The sequence below is a fragment of the Telopea speciosissima genome, chromosome 10, assembly GCF_018873765.1.
Source record: "Telopea speciosissima isolate NSW1024214 ecotype Mountain lineage chromosome 10, Tspe_v1, whole genome shotgun sequence".
Taxonomy (NCBI): domain Eukaryota; kingdom Viridiplantae; phylum Streptophyta; class Magnoliopsida; order Proteales; family Proteaceae; genus Telopea; species Telopea speciosissima.
The window spans coordinates 12,699,535-12,716,348 of NC_057925.1; the positions used below are offsets into that span (position 1 = coordinate 12,699,535).

General features: G+C 45.8%; 1 protein-coding gene across 1 annotated transcript in view; it reads left to right on the top strand.

Moving 5' to 3' along the window:
- LOC122642912 (protein LONG AFTER FAR-RED 3) overlaps window positions 1–16,814 on the top strand; it is a 130,246-nt gene that overhangs the window by 71,215 nt on the left and 42,217 nt on the right. Inside the window, exons 13-14 of the mRNA XM_043836526.1 lie at window positions 3,878–4,009; window positions 4,127–4,242. Coding sequence (XP_043692461.1) covers window positions 3,878–4,009; window positions 4,127–4,242 — 248 coding nt within the window. The remainder of the gene's footprint in view (window positions 1–3,877; window positions 4,010–4,126; window positions 4,243–16,814) is intronic.

The following is a 16,814-nucleotide window of genomic DNA, read 5'->3' on the forward strand; positions in this document are numbered from 1 at the left end:
TGTGGAAAGCTTGGACACACCACGGACAGGTGTTGGGATCTTCATGGGCAGCCCCCTGGTATGTGTGGTGGTTCCTTTAGTGCCCGTGGAGGCAAGCGAGGGGGAGCTAGGGCTCACTCTGTGACTTCTGAGTCTGAGACATCTAGACCCCAGCCTGCGCCTGATTTCCTTTGATAGGATGACATTGCAGCCTTCCGCCGGCTGATGTCTCACCTTGGGGGGTTAGCTACTGGTTCTACCTCTGGAGGGTCAGCTCCTTCTGCCTCAGCTCTATAGGTCTCGTCTGCTCCTTCCACTACATCCACCTGGATTATTAACTCTAGAGCCTCTGATCACATGACTGGTATGTCATACTATCATAGTATTTTGATTCCTACTCAATTTGCTCTAGCCGGGACAAGGTAAGGGTGGCTGATGGTTCCCTTTCTTCTATCTCTGGTAAGGGCAATGTGGGAGTTACCCCTTTTCTATTTCCCTTGAGTCTGTCCTTCATGTTCCTAATTTTGTTTTTTTTTTTTGGGTGAATAAAAATTTGATTACCAAAAGAGAGGAGAAAGAAAAATACAAAGGGCCCCAAAGGGGGAAGCCAAACCAGCCTGAACAGTAGCCGAAGCAACCAAGGAAACATTAGAGAGACCCCAAGAATGAACAATGGTCCTATTCCTCGGGGAGTCTATACAAGAAGAGGGGGGGAGAGAAGATAAGTTTGCTTTAATTTCAAAGAAATGGAATCCCAAATCTTCTGGTAAGGCCGAGATTTGGAGGTCCATTTTCTCAAAATGCGCTCCATCCAAATATGGTTGAGAGTAGCACAGAACGCTAGCTTCCCAACCAAGTCACAAGTTGAGGAGCCCACAAAGGTCATATCAATCCAAATCCATTCTCTAGAGAAGGGAAGGATACTTCTACGAGAAGGCTAGCATTTGAGGAGGACACCCTTCCAAATGGCAGTAGCAGTAGGGCACTCAAAGAAAAGGTGGTTCAAGTCTTCATCATTGTTCCAGCAGAGGCAGCAAGCACGAGAGACTAGGATCTGGCGGCTGCGAAGAAAGGCTTGAGTGGGGAGACAGTTATGGAAGACTCTCCAGGCTGTGAAGCAGTGCCTAGGAATGTGATGTTGGAACCAAGGGAGCCTACGCCAAGGAACCAAAGGGCCTTTCAGACGAACAAAATTCCAAGCAGCCTTGGAAGAGAAGAAGCAAAAGTTGCTCGAAGACCAAGTAACACAGTCACCTCTTGAAGCAGCCCTTCGAGTGACAGAGTGGAGCTCATTCCAGATAGCAGTGAGGGAAGGGCCAGCTAGGGGGGGAGCCCAACCATTGTGATCTAGAATATCAGCAACCAAAGAAAGCCTATGTAAGCCGGAGGAGTAAATGGTTCTAGGGGTAATCCGGTGCAGAAGAATCCCCCTAGGATGCCAGTTGTCAAGCCATAGGTATGTAGATCAACCATCACCAATGTTGGAGCGAATGACTTGAAGGACCAAGGGACGACTGGAAAGAATCTTCCTCCAGACCCAAGAGGCATCAGATAAAGAGGAGGCAGTCCAAATGGAGTCATGGCAGAGAGGACCCGAATAAATCCAATCTACCCAAATGCTCTTTTTTTTCGAGGCAATCTTCCATAGAAGCTTGATGATACCAGCTGAGTTGACATCTTTGATTCTCCTAATGCCTAACCCTCCTTCCTTCTTGGGAAGGCACACAGCAGCCCAACTCAAAGGATGAAGAAACCTCGAGGAGTCAGTGCCCTTCCAGAGGAAGGAAGCCATTAGAGCTTCGAGAGCCTTGATAGTAGCTTGGGGAAGCCCATAAATACCCGACCAGTAGATATATGAAGCTTCCAGAACTGATCTAATGAGGACCAACCTGCTAGCTTAAGAAAGAAGCTTGCTTTTCCAGAGCTGTAGTCTCTTTCGGATCAGATCCAACATGGGAGTGCAGTGATGGGCAAACAATCTTTCCGGGATCAAGGGAATCCCTAAGTATTTGACAGGCAACTGGCCTTCAAGGAACCCTGATGTGGCAAGGAAGGCAGCTTTGTCAAAATCAGAGACTCCTACAAAGAAGATGAGGGACTTGGAGGGGTTGATGCGAAGGCCCGAGAGCTCTTTGAATTGCTGGAGACAAAGCAAGATAGACTCTAAGGAGGCAATCGATGCCTTGGAGAATATCATCAAGTCATCCGCGAATGCCAAGTGAGTGAGCTTGAGGGCTTTACACTTGGGCATAGGAGTGATGAGCTGCTGATCAGTGCAAAGCTGGATCTATCTGGAGAGGACTTCCATGGCAATAGTGAACAAGGGGATAGAGGGCAGCCTTGCCGAATCCCCACTGAGGCTCCAAAGTACCCTGCTGGACTGCCATTGACCAAAATTGAGAACTTTGGGGAAGAAATGCAAGAGCTAATCCAGTGAACAAAGGGCAAAGGAAACCCCATCTGAGTCATCACTTGAGCGATGTAGTCCCACCTAATAGAATCAAAAGCTTTGTGGATGTCAATCTTCAGAAGCAGCGACGGGGAGTGATTCTTCCTATCAAAGCCTCTGACAATATAATTGCACAGAAGGATATTATCAGAGATGTTCCTGCCTGGAATGAAAGCTGTTTGGTTATCACTAACCAATAGGTCCACAACACTCTTGAGCCTTCGAGCAAGGATTTTGGCAATGAACTTGTACAGCAGATTGCAGAGGGCAATGGGCCGAAAATCATTCATAGCAATGGCTCCTTCCTTTTTGAAGATGAGACAGAGGAAGGTGTGGTTGATCCCATTGACTTGATTGGGATTGAGGAAGAAGCTCTCAATGGCAACAATAAGATCAGCTTTGATGATGTCCCACGCAGCTAAAAAGAATCCCATACTAAAGCCATCCGGGCCTGGAGCTCCATTGACTTTGAGAGAGTGAATAGCTTTCACTCTTTCTTCTTCATTGGGGATAGCACTTAAGGAATCCAGAAATTGAGGAGCAATAAACTTGTTGAGCAAATGGCTAGGGACTGGAACATGGTCTTCTTGGGGCCCAGAGAAAATTCCTTTCAAGTGCTAAACAGCCAAGTCCTTAATATCCTTCACTGTGTTTGCAATAGAGCCATCCTGCTGAGAGAGCTGAACAATTGAGTTAGCATTAACTCTAGCTTTCACAGATCGATGGAAATAAGCTGAATTAAAATCCCCCAACTCCAACCACTTGATTCTAGATTTTTGCTTGAGAAAGCTTTCTTCCCTAGCTAGCAAGGAGGAGAGCTGATTTGAGACCTCTTTTTCTTCAACAGCAAGGGATTCATTGAGCAAATCAGACTGCAGCCTAGCTTGAATGGAGGCAAGCCTATCTTTACACTCTTTAACTTGAAGGGTAATATTGCCAAAGATGTTGAGGTTCCAGTCCTTGAGAGCAGCCTTGACATTTTTGAGTCTCTTGAAGATGGATCGATTCTATTAAGAGAGAAGAGATTTACAGCAAACCAGAAGGAGAAGAAGGGGAGAAGAGAAGAGAGGAAGAAGAAGAAGAAAGGTTGGGAGAATAATCGATTGTGTGTGATGAGATGTTCTCAACACACATATTACTTCATTAATAAACTCTTCCAAATTACACAGACCTCCCTAGGGAGGTAAAGAGAAATAAAACAAGAAAAGGAAAAATACAACTTGGCCATGTCTTATAACAGGACAATGACAGAACTATCCTTATACAAGATATTCTAACAACTCTAACAAAAAAAAGGAAGAGAAAAGAGAAAACCGTGAGAGAGAGAGAGAATTGATTGTGCAATTTGGGAGTCATGACTTATTTTGGATCTCCCACTAACCGTCAATATATAATAATCACTAAGGGGATGTATCTGTTTCTCTTGATGTAACTCTATTTTCTCAACAGCCAGAGCACCTGTTGGATGATGCTGATTCTGCGGGAAAGAAACTGGGAGTTGAGAGGGCCCAAAGAGGATCATATTTATTTCAGTCTCTCTTGACTAGCAATACACTCTTAGCATTTGGTTCTGATTGGCCTGTAAGCATTTCATTTTATTACTTTATCCAACTTTCTCATGTTGTTACCTTAGAACCTAAACCTTTTGATCATCAGTTGTGTATAATTTAGATGTTTTGATAAATTCTGTCATTTCAGGTGGCAAACATTAATCCCTTGGGTGGGATCAGGACTGCAATGAAAAGAATACCTCCTGGCTGGAAAGATGCTTGGATCCCATCAGAATGTGTTACAGTTACTGATGCTTTAAATGCGTAAGGATCATTGAAATGCTTCATCTTTTCCCCCTTATTAACTTTATTCCATTTTTACCCCTTTTCTCAATGCTTTTTTCTTTTCCCCCTAGAGCTGATGCTTGTTTTGTCTAATGTTGACTGTAGATAAGTTTATAACTTGTAACCATTTTATCTGCATTATTTGACACTAGTACCACTTTGAAATTGTTAATGTGCTTTGGGTACTGTTCACGTGAACAGTGTCTTGAACTGTTCACGTGAACAGTAACTAGAAGATTAGAGTTGTTTTTTTTTTTTTTTGGGTGAATAAAGAATTCATTACCAAGGAAAGAAAGAAAACAGGAAAAAAGCCCACGGCTAAACCAAACTTCAGCTAGAGGTGGCTGAAGAAGAGAAAGAAACATTAGGGACACCCCAGGAGACAACAATAAGTCTGTTCCTTGGGGTGTCATTACATAAAGAATAGGGAGTTGACAATAATTTGGAGGAGATTTCAAAGGAAATGGAATCCCAAATCTGTTGATAAGAACGAGAGTTGGAGGTCCATTTCCTGATATTTCGCTCCATCCATATGTGGTTTAGAGCAGCACAGAAAGCCATCTTCTCAACAGTGTCGCAAATAGTGGACCCTCCGAAGGTCATGTCAACCCAAATCCATTCTCTAGAGAAAGGAAGAATCCTTCTTTGAGCATGCCAGCACTTGGCCAAAAGGCCTTTCCAGATGGCTCTGGAGGTAGGGCACTCAAAGAACAGGTGATCTGAGTCTTCAAAGTTGTTCCAGCAAAGGCAGCAAGCAGTTGGAACTTGGATGTGACGCCTGCAGAGGAAAGCTTGAGTAGGGAGACAGTTGTTGAAGACTCTCCAAGCAGTGAAGCAGTGGCGAGGAATGTGATGCTTGAACCAAAGGAGTTTCCTCCAACTAGCCAACGAGCCTTTGATGCGGTTAGGATCCAAGCAGCCTTGGAAGAGAAGCTCAGAGATCCATCTGCTGTCCAAGAGACACAGTCACCCCTGTAGGGGGGCCTTCTTTGGATGGTCTGAAGATCATCCCAAAGAAAAGAGAGAGGCTGAGAAGAGGAAGTGGGAGGGGCCCAGTCATTGTGATGAATAATGTCTGCAACAAGTGCCCTCCTATGATGGCCTGAAGCATAAATCATCCTAGGCGTGACCAGATGCAGAAGAATCCCTCTAGGGTGCCAGTGGTCCAACCAAAGGGAGGCGGAGAGGCCATCTCCAATATGGGATTGGATGAAAGGAAGGACTAACTGACGGCACTCCAGGATCTTGCGCCAAACTCAGGAAGCATCAGAAGAGGCAGAAGCAGTCCAGATGGAGTCTTGGCGAAGAAGACCCGAATAAATCCAGTCAACCCAAATACTCTTCTGCTTTGAAGCTATCTTCCAGATCAGTTTGATAATACCAGCCTTGTTGACTTCTTTGATTCTTCTAATGCCCAACCCTCCTTCCTTTTTTGGGAGGCACACTGTAGCCCAAGAAGTGGGGTGGAGGAATCTGTTGGCTTCAGCTCCTTTCCAAAGAAAAGAAGCAAGTAAAGATTCCAAGGACTTGATGGTAGCTTGCGGGAACCCATAGATACCAGACCAGTAGCTATAAGAAGCTTCCAAGACAGATCTGATAAGGACTAGTCTACTTGCATAGGATAGAAGCTTGCCTTTTTCACAACTGAAGTCTTTTCCTCATGAGATCCAACATGGGAGTACAATGGTGAGCAGTGAGCCTAGCCGGGATTAGAGGAAGGCCAAGATACTTGACAGGGAGGTGCCCCTCTTGGAAGCCTGATTTGAGAAGGAAATCCACTTTGTGAAGCTCAGAAAGACCCGCAAAGAAGATAAGGGCCTTGGAGGGGTTGATGCGAAGACCCGAAAGCTCATGAAATTGCTGCAGGCAAAGCATAATGCACTCAAACGAGTCAATGGAGGCCTTTGAGAAGATCATCAAGTCATCAGCAAAAGCAAGGTGGGTAAGCTTTAAGGCTTTGCACTTCGGCATAGGAGGAATGAGGTGCTGGTCAGTACAGGTCTGAATCTGCCTAGAAAGAACTTCTAGAGCCAAGGTGAACAAGTAAGGGGAAAGAGGGCATCCTTGCCTAATCCCCACAGACGCACCAAAGAACCCCGCAGGACTGCCATTGATAAGAACCGAGAACTTTGGGGAGGAGATACAACAGCTGATCCAGTGAACAAAAGGCATTGAGAAATCCATCTTGAGCATGACTTGAGAGATGTAATCCCACCTTAAAGAGTCAAAGGCTTTGTGAATGTCGATCTTCAGAAGAATGGCTAGGCCATGATTTTTCCTGTCAAATCCTCTAACAATATCGTTGCAGAGCAAAATATTGTCAGAGATGTTCCTTCCAGGAATGAAAGCGGATTGGTTATCGTTGACCAACAAATCCACAACAGACTTGAGTCTTCTGGCTAAGATCTTAGCAATAAATTTGTAGAGGATATTGCATAAGGCTATGGGCCTGAAGTCATTCATAGCTGAAGCACCATCCTTTTTGGGGATGAGACAGAGGAAAGTTTGGTTGACAGCTTTGATCTGGCTGGGATTGAAGAAGAAACTTTCAATGGTTGCAATGAGATCCACTTTGATAATGTCCCAGGTAGCAAGAAAGAACCCCATGCTGAAACCATCAGGGCCGGGAGCCCCCAACTTTTTAAGAGAATGAATAGCTTCCAAAATCTCCTCTTCTTTGGGGATAGAGCTCAAGATATCTATGTGGCTGGCTGGAAGAAACTTGTCGAGCAGGTGGCTTTGCAGAGGAGCAACTCCCAACAAAGGAGAATTGAAGATGCCCTTAAAATGCTGGACAGCCAAATCCTTTATGTCCTTGACAGTTGTAACCACAGAACCATCAGAGGAAGTGAGCTGAGAGATGGAATTTGCATTGACACTGGCCTTGACTGATCGATGGAAAAAAGCAGAATTTGAATCCCCCAGATCAAGCCATTTAATCCTAGACTTCTACTTGAGGAAGCTTTCTTCCCGAGAGAGCAAGGAAGTGAGCTCAGCTGAAATGGTCTTCTCGGTATCAGCAAGAGTAATATTATGCATATCAGCCTGCATCTGAAGCTGAATAGAGGCCAGCCTCTCTTTGCAATCAGTAACTTGAATAGAGATGTCACCAAAAGTATTCCTATTCCAAAGCTTGAGAGCTTCCTTGACATTGCGCAGCTTTCTGGAGAAGGCTATGAGGGGGGTGGAGAAAGCATGCACAGGTTTAGACCAAGCATTCATAACCATGGGTAAGAAGGAGGAGTGGGAAGACCACATGTCAAAATACTTGAAAGGCTTAGGCCCAAAGGAGGTGTAAGGCTGGATGGCAAGGGCTATGGGGGAGTGGTCAGAAATGTCTGGATTATCAAAGGTAGCCTGGGATGAGGGGAAGGAGGTGAGCCAATCTTCATTGACTAAAACACGGTCCAACTTGCAACTGATACGATGGCAACCAGATCTTTTGTTGCTCCAAGTGAGGGGGAAACCTGTCCACCTGAGATCATTGACTCCAATGTCATCAATGCAAGCATTAAAATTGTCCATCGCCTCCAAATCAAGGTGATTTCCTCCTTGCTTTTCATGGCTGAACCTAATAGCATTGAAGTCACCCCCCAGGCCCCAAGGGAGAGCTCCAATACTGCTGGCAGTGGCACGCAAGTCAGCCCAGAGAAGAGTTCTTTGGATGGGGTAATTGAGAGCATAGATGGCAGTGGAGAGAAAAGAAGCATGGCTTGACGGATCAGAGAGGCTAAGGTGAATGAATTGGGAGGAGGAGGAAAGGAGGGAGATGGAAATAATTTTTGGATCCCAAATAACCCAGATACGACCATTCGGGTGGGAAGAATAGTTGGAGATAAGGGACCAACCTGGAGCGATGGACAAAAGGATGTTTGCAGAGCTTACCTCCTTGATGTGAGTTTCAAGGAGGCAACAGAAAGCAGAGCGAGAAGAGCGAATTCTGGAACGAACAGAGGCTTGCTTCGAGGCAGAGTTAAGGCCTCGGGTATTCCAAATAAGGCTTTGGATCATTGAGGCAAAGGGAGGAAGGGCAAGGGGGACTCCAAGAGTCGAGCCATAACCGACCGAGATCTGGTGGCACTACGGTGCCTCCGCTTGTAAGAGGAGAGGCGAGATTTTTTGCTGGAGTTGCGGTTAGACTGAGTAACAGGGGTGTCGGGTGAAGGAGAAGAAGGAAGTGGGTTTTGGGGCAGGGATGGGTTAGAGAGAAAACCCGACCCGAAAACTTGAGAGGTTAAGTGATGGGTTGTGGGGTTTGCTGGCCCAGTGGCCTAAGGGATTAAGATGGGCTGGGCCAAAACAGCGGGGCTTCGCTCAAATTCCTCAAAGCGATGACATCACCACTGGTGGGCCCCAAGGAAGGCGAAGCGAGGAAGCCTAACGTGGAACTTTTCTCTAAAAGCCCAAGCAGAGAGGAAGCTCGAGATAAAGTCGTTGAATCAGAGGGGTGCGAAGGGAGACCTTCCAGGGGACTCAGCGATGGCAGAGCTGCAAGAGCGGTGGCAGGGACAGAAGGAGAGCTGGAAATGGGAAGGTTAGAGCCTGGATCTTCCGACATCCGTGATCTGCTACGAGGCAAAACGTCAAAGTGGAGCTTTTCGGGGCAATCGAGGACCTCAGTATCGTCGCCATCAGCCAGAAGGTTGAATCTGTTCTGGGACAGAGCAGACTGCAAAGGGATCCTGATAGAGTCATCGCTGCCAGTCGTCTGCGTCGCCGGAGCTTTCAGAGGGTTCCGATGGTGTTTGACCTGTGTCTTCTTCTACCCCTGGACCTGCGCCGGTGATGGAGAGAGTTTTGTTGCAGCGGGTGCATCTCTCGAGTAGCCAAAGAAGGGTCAGTAGCAGGCGGAGTTTCGGCAGCATCAACACCATGAAGGAGGGGAGCAAAGCTTGGAGTCGTGACCAAAAGTTTTGAAAACGGAGCAGTGAGGTGGCTTCCAGTCATAGTGTATTTCTTGTTCAAAGGAGTAATCATCTCCTTCCTTAACAGTGATGAAAGTTGGAAGCTCATCATGCGCAGACACTTCCACGCAAAGCCTAGCATAAGCAAGACGGTCCTTGCGTCTGGTTCTCACATCGGAGAAAAGAGGTTTGCCCAGGACAGATCCCAGAGAGCTAAGACCATCTGTGCACCAGTAGTGAAGTGGCAGCCCAGGCAAGGTGATCCAAAGGAGGATCGAAGTAAGGTCGAGATGTCTGAGTTGCAGGTGAGGGTGCCACTGCCGGAGAAAAATTGGCTTCTTGCCGATGAGCCAAGGGCCTCCTTCTAATGCTCAAATTTTGTCTTCAGCAGCAGAGAACTTGAAAAGGAAGAAACCGTTATCAAGCAAAGAAACATCCAAAACTCCATGAATCCTTGCCTACTTGACACAGCATTTGAAATGGCGTATCACTTATATGGGATTGTTAGAGTTTGTGTAGTTAGGGTATTTTAAAGAACTAGTTTGTTAACTAGTTGCCTTATATTGTAATTTCTTTTTTTTTTAATCTTTCACCTCCCTAGGGTGGTGTGTATAATTTCTTTCATATTATTAATGAAGTAATATAGGTGTGGAGGAGACATCTCTGCAAGACACAACATTCCACCATCTTCTCTTCTTCTCTTCCGTCTTTTTCAACCCTCCTTCTCCAGTGTTCTCCTTGTTCTTTACATTTGTAACCTTCCAACTTGGTATCAGAGCTCACTTTGTTTGTTTGAGAGTCGAGGTATCTTCTTGTTCCTTCATCTCTCTCTTTGAAACCCTAGGTTACAAAGGGGTTCCAAGCAAGAGAATCCTATGTGAAAGATTTAAAGAAACCATGATATGAACATGTTTGAAGCTCATTGGAACATCAAGAGGAGGTCTCACATGAAGAAATAGAGCTTTTGAACCCCAAACCAAAAGCTGGCAGCTTCCTCCCCTTCATCACCAGATTTTTTTTAAATGAGCTTATCTCTCTCATCCGGCTGCCAATGAGGCTAGGGTAGGATCCATTTAGATCGCCCTAGACCTTGTTTGGATCTCCTCTTGCCCTCAGTTCATGAAAAGAAGGGCGGTTAAGCCACAACTCCTCTCTTTCTTGCTTCAAGGTACCGCCTCCCCTATTTTTGTTTTTGTGTTAGGTATTTTTTGGACTGTATTGTATGGAGGCTATACCAGGTCCCCCTTTCCATCTCTTAGTGAGGTCTGTAGTCACTTACAAAGTGAGGAGACTCGGCATGTTGCTATGGAACCAACACCAGCATCATCTCTTGAGAGGTCAGCTCTCAATTCAAGTTCTTTCCGAGACACTCGTGGAGGTAGTAGAGGCCAAGGGCCTAACCGTGAGGCAAACAGAGCAATGGAGACAGTTGGTGCCAGTGGAGTTGGTAGAGACAGGTTTAAGATCATTGTGGGAGGACTGGACACACCAAGGATAGGTGTTGGTCTCTCCATAGTCGTCCTCCTGACACACGAGGTCATGGTGGCCATAGAGGGGGAGCTGGAGCACACTCTGTGATGACTGAGACAGATGCTATACAGGATGACTCCACTTTGGCAGATGCAGTGTTTCGCAGGGTCATGTCACACTTGAGCACACCTCTTGCACCTATAGTGGCCAGCTCTTCTTCATCCTCAGCCTTGCAGGTCTCTACCTCAGCTTCTACAGCAGCCTTGTCTTGGGTCATTGACTCTGGTGCCACTAACCACATGATTGGTACGTCCCATTATTATGATTCCTATACTATTTGCTCAGGTAAGGATAAGGTTAGGATAGCTGATGGCTCCCTTTCCTCCATATTTGGTAAGGGTAGTATCCCAGTTACAACTTCTATTTCCCTTACTTCCATTCTTCGTGTCCCTAACCTTACACTTAATCTTTTATCTGTGAGTCACTTGACTAAATCTCTGAATTGTTGTGTCACATTTTTTCCTTCTCACTGTCTTTTTTAGGATTTGGTGACGAAGAGGATTATTGGTAGTAGACGTGAGGAGCAAGGCCTTAACCCTTTTTACCCTTTTTTGCCCACAGCTCAGTCCTATGTGTGTAGACGTAATGATAGTAGTTTTGTGGTGTCTGTTATGTTATGGCATTGTCGTCTTGGCCATCCATCTTTGGTTGTAATGAGGAAACAATTGCCTCACTTATTTTCTTCTATTGCTTCTTCTCATGTTTTTCAATGTGAACCATGTATGTTTGCCAAACATTGTCGGTCTTCTTACCCGTATCATGGTAATGGAATTGTTGCTCCTTTCCATATTGTGCATACTGATGTTTGGGGACCTTCCCCTACTACCTCTTTATTTGGCTATCGTTACTTTGTGTCATTTGTTGATGATTTTTCTCGTGCTACTTGGAGTGTTCTTATGAAACATAAAAGTGATGTTCATGATGCATTTCAGAATTTTTATCAGATGATTCTTACTCAGTTTGATACTCGTATCAAAATTGTTTGGTCTGATAAAGGAGGAGAATACATGTTTGGTGGCCTCCAAGCCTTCTTTACTAATAATGGCATTATCCATCAGCTCGCATGTGTTGACACACCCCAACAAAATGGGTTGCTGAGAGGAAAAATCTCCATTTGTTGGAAGTCACCCATAGTCTCTTGTTTGGCATGCATGTTCCCAAGACCATCTAGTCTGCAGCTCTTCTCACTGCTTCCTTTCGCATTAATCGCATGCCTACCAAACTTCTTGATTTCAAATCTCCCTTCGAAATCTTATCTCCACAGGTTTCTGCTTTCTCTCTTCCTCCTAAAGTCTTTGGCTGTGTTTGTTATGTGTATGTTAACAAATCACATCGTACTAAACTTGATCCTAAAGCTCTCAAGTGTCTATTTCTTGGGTACTCTTCTACTACCAAAGGTTACAAGTGCTATCACCCATCTTCTCGCAAGTGTCTCACCTCCAAAGATGTCATTTTCCTTAAATCGGTCCCTTTCCTTGAACCATCTTAGCATCTTCTTCAGGGGGAGAATTGTGGAAGTGAACAGGCTGCTGATTTCCTTCATTATCCTCTACCTATCTCTCCCTTTATGCTTGACATTGGAAAGCACAGGGCTGTGGATGTGGATGTGAATACAGATTTGGTTGTTGACGATGGTTCTGATAAGGAGAAGGATTACCACATTAAATACAAGAGAGGTGAAGGCTTGCATAATGAAGGAAAGACGACCTACCAAGAGTCCTCTTTGGATCCAGATCCGCATCCTGAGATTCATTCTCCATCTGATTTAGACCTTCTTATTGCTGTTAGAAAAGGGAAAAGAGCTTGTACTAATCCTATAGCCCAGTTTGTCTCCTATAATGCTCTTTGTCCTACAGGTCTTGCCTTTATTGCTGCTCTCTCTACTGCTTCTATTCCTAAGAATGTTATTGATGCTATGTCTGATCCAAAGTGGAGACAAGCTATGTCTGAAGAGATGATGGCACTTGAGAAGAATGGTATTTGGCAATTGGTGGATCTTCCCAGGGGAGGTATCCCAGTTGGGTGCTGATGGGTCTACACAATTAAGTATAAATCTGATGGTACTGTTGAGAGATACAAAGCAAGGTTGGTGGCCAAGGGGTACAGTCAAGTCTATGGAATTGACTATCAGGAGACATTCGCTCCTGTAGCTAAGCACAACTCTATAAGAGTTCTTTTATCATTGGCTGCCAATAAGGATTGGTCATTATATCAGTTGGATGTGAAGAATGCATTTCTTTATGGCGACTTGGAAGAGGAAGTGTACATGCAAACCCCACCATGACCAGGCTTCAAATTGCCTTCAACTGAAGGGAAACTGTGCCTCCTCAAGAAGGCACTGTATGGCCTCAAACAGTCACCAAAGGCATGGTTTGAGCGCTTCCGGCAGGCTATTCTGAAAAATGGATATTCCCAGAGCCAAGTTGACCACACCCTCTTTACCAAGCGGGGCAATGGTACTATCACAGCCCTCATTGTCTATGTTGATGATATTGTGGTCACTGGAGATGATACAACTGAGATAGATAAACTGAAAAGCTACTTGGCTCAATAGTTTGAAATTAAAGATCTGGGTCCCTTGAGGTACTTCTTAGGAATTGGAGTATCAAGGACCAAGAAAGGAATCAACATATGTCAACAGAAGTTTGTTCCTGATTTGTTGACAGAGATAGGGATGTTAGGATGCAAACTAGTAAATTCTCTTATTGAGCAGAATCACAAACTAGGAGAAGATTGTGGTCCTTCTCTTGTTGATGCGGGAAAGTACTAGAGACTAGTGGGGAAGCTTATCTACCTCTCTATGACTCGTCTAGATATCTCTTATGTAGTGAGAGTGGTAAGCCAATTTATGCATGCCCCTCAGAGTGGTTACTTGGATGCTGTGTATCGTATCCTCAGATATTTGAAGTCCTCTCCTGGGAAAGTACTGTTGTATGCCAGGCACAATCACTTGAGAGTGGAAGGTTTCACTGATGCTGATTGACCTAGATCCATCACAGGCAAGAGATCTACCTCTGGTTATTGTACATTTGTGGGAGGAAATTTAGTCATATGGAGGAGCAAAAACAACCTGTTGTGGCCAGATCTAGTGCAGAGGCAGAATTTAGAGCTATAGCTCATGGAGTGTAAACACTCATTTGGTTGAAACGATTGATTCAAGAATTGTGTTTGGCACTGAAGGTCCTTATGAGGCTCTACTGTGATAATAAGGCATCTATCAATATTGCTCACAATCCAGTGCAACATGACAGGACAAAACACATTGAAGTGGACCGACACTTCATCAAGGAGAAGATTGACTCTGGCTGTATTTGCACTCCTTTTGTGAAGACTGGTGATCAACTGGCAGACATTTTCACCAAGGCACTTGCCTTTCTTCAATTTGGTACTCTCCTATGCAAGCTGGGAATGCATGACATTTATTGTCCAGCTTGAGGGGGAGTGTTAGAGTTACTAGAATATATGTTCTAGGGGTTCTTTAGGAACTAGACTTTATCTAGTTCTCTTATATTTTTTGGTAAATAAATATATTACCGAACCCTAAGAGGGGGCAGGGAAGAGCGAACCAAAGAACCAATGTACAAGAAGGAGAAGAGGAAAAGGGAGGGGGGGAGAAAGAAGAAAGGGGGAAAGGGGGAAGGGGGAGCGGTCTACCAGCCTATGCAGAGGAGGAGGACCGCAAAAGGGCAGAATCAAGGCCCCAGAAAGGCAAAATGTGCCTATTTCTATGGCTGTCCTGGCAATGCTTCTAACGGATACTACTAAGCTTGGTGGACACATCAAAGGAGATGGCTTTCCAAATCACATCAAACAATCTAGAGTTGGAAGTCCATCTCCTTAGGTTTCTTTCCATCCAAATATGATAAATAGCGGCGTTAAAGACGTGCTTCCCAATTGTGTCACATATGGAGTTCCCAAGAAAGGAGTTAATCAACCATTGCCATTTGCGGTCAAAGCTTCTGATCCTTCTGCTACGCGGCCAGATGGAGGATAAAGCCTTAGGCCATATGGTGGAGGTAAAGGTACAGTCAAAGAAGAGGTGGGGGATGTCTTCTCGGCCTATCCAACAAAGGTTACAAGAGGGGGAAACTGGAATATTGCGGTGGATCAGAAAAGCTTGGGTGGGCAAGCATAGTCTTAAGGCTCTCCAAACAGTTAGGCTGTGACGGGGGATGTGGCCTTTAAACCAGATTAGCTTGTGCCAGGGGACAGTGGGGTATGGGTCCCTGGAAAGGTTCCAGGCAGAGGAGGAAGAGAAGGTGTCGTTGTGGGAAGGGAGCCAAGTGACCTTATCCGCTCGATTGGGGGGATATTGAGGCAACGGGGGGAGGGTAGACCAAATGAGGGTAGAGATGGCAGGGTTGAGGGAAGGGTTAGGGGACCAAGAGCCAGAGGAGATGAGGGAGGAGACAGTGGCGTCCTTGGGGAGGCCGAAGTAATGAATGGCCCTGGGGCCGAGCAAATTATAGAGAATTCCTAAAGGGTGCCAAGGATCCAGCCAGAGAGAGGTGGAGGAGCTGTCAGAAATGAAAGATGAGATGCCACGAAGGGCCAGAGGGCGGAGGGAAAGGATCTTACGCCAAATCCAAGAGGAATTGGCATGGATGGGAACAGTCCAGATGGAGTCCGATTTAAGAAGGTAGGAGTGGACCCAATAAACCCAGATAGAATCCCGGCAAGAAGAGATTCTCCAGATGAGTTTAAGAATGCCCGCTCTATTGGAGTCACGGATACGCCGGATGCCCAGGCCACCCTTAGATTTAGGGAGATGGATTTCCAACTAACAGGGTGGAGAAATCTCGGAGTGTCGCAACCCTTCCAAAGGAAGGCGCAGAAGACGCGCTCAATGGACTGGATGGTGGAATTGGGGATGTAGAAGATACTAGTCCAGTAGATGTAGGTTGCTTGGAGAACTGAACGGATACATTCAAGTCTGCCAGCATAAGACAAAAGCTTTCCTTTCCAGAGCTGGAGACATTTCTGAATGTTGTCAAGCATAGGAGTGCAGTGGTGGGAGGAGAGCCTGGCCGGGATCAAGGGGAGACCAAGGTAGGTGACAGGAAGAGTCCCTAATGAGAATCCTGTCAAGAGGCGGAGGGCTTCTTTTGAGGAGTCCGAGATACCAGAGAGAAAATTTTTGGATTGGAGGAGATTGACTTTGAGACCAGAAAGAGACTCAAATAGATGAAGGGAGTCCTTGATGGCAGAGATGAAGGACTGGGAAGCTTTAGAGAAGATCATCAAGTCATCAGCAAAGGCCAGATGGAATAGATTGATCTGCTTGCATTTTGGAAGGGGGAGATGAGGTGGAGGTCAGTTTTGGTTTGGAGGCTCTTGGATAGGACTTCCAGGGCTAAGGAGAAGAGGAACGGAGAAAGAGGGCAATCCTGGCGGATACCGACTTTGGAGCGGAAAAAGCCAGCGGTAGAGCCATTAACCAGGGCTAAGAAGGAAGGGATGGAGATACAGGCATAAATCCAGCGAATGAAGATTGGAGGGAAGCCCATGTGGGAGAGCACATCACAGATGAAATCCCAGCGGATGGAATCAAAAGCTTTGTGGAGATCGATTTTTAAGAGAGCAGCTGGGGAAACCGATTTGCAATCAAAGCCTCTGACGATCTCAGAGCAGAGGAGGATATTGTCCGCAATACTCCGGCCGGCGATGCAGGCCGACTGGTTGGGACTAACGAGGGAGGGGATGACAGCCTTAATCCGGTTGGCAAGGATTTTGGCAACGAACTTGTAAATGAGATTGCAGAGGGAGATAGGCCGAAAGTCAGTCCGGGAAGAGGCCCCGTCCTTTTTAGGGATGAGGCAGATGAAGGTTTGATTGATCTGGGCTAGCCGACCAGGCTGGAAGAAGAAACTGCAGATGGCTTTGATGATCTCTCCCCGAGTAGAGTCCCAGCAACTGAGGAAGAAGCCCATACTGAAGCCATCAGGACCTGGAGCCTTATTGGACTTATGGGAAAGGATAGCCTAGGAGATTTCGTCATCAGAGGGGATAGCGGTGAGAGAAAAAGAGAGGGAGGGGGGAATGAACTTATCTATGAGAGCAGGGGGGATAGGGGATAGGGGAAGGGGGGGAGAGAGGGATTGAAAAGTGAGGAGAAGT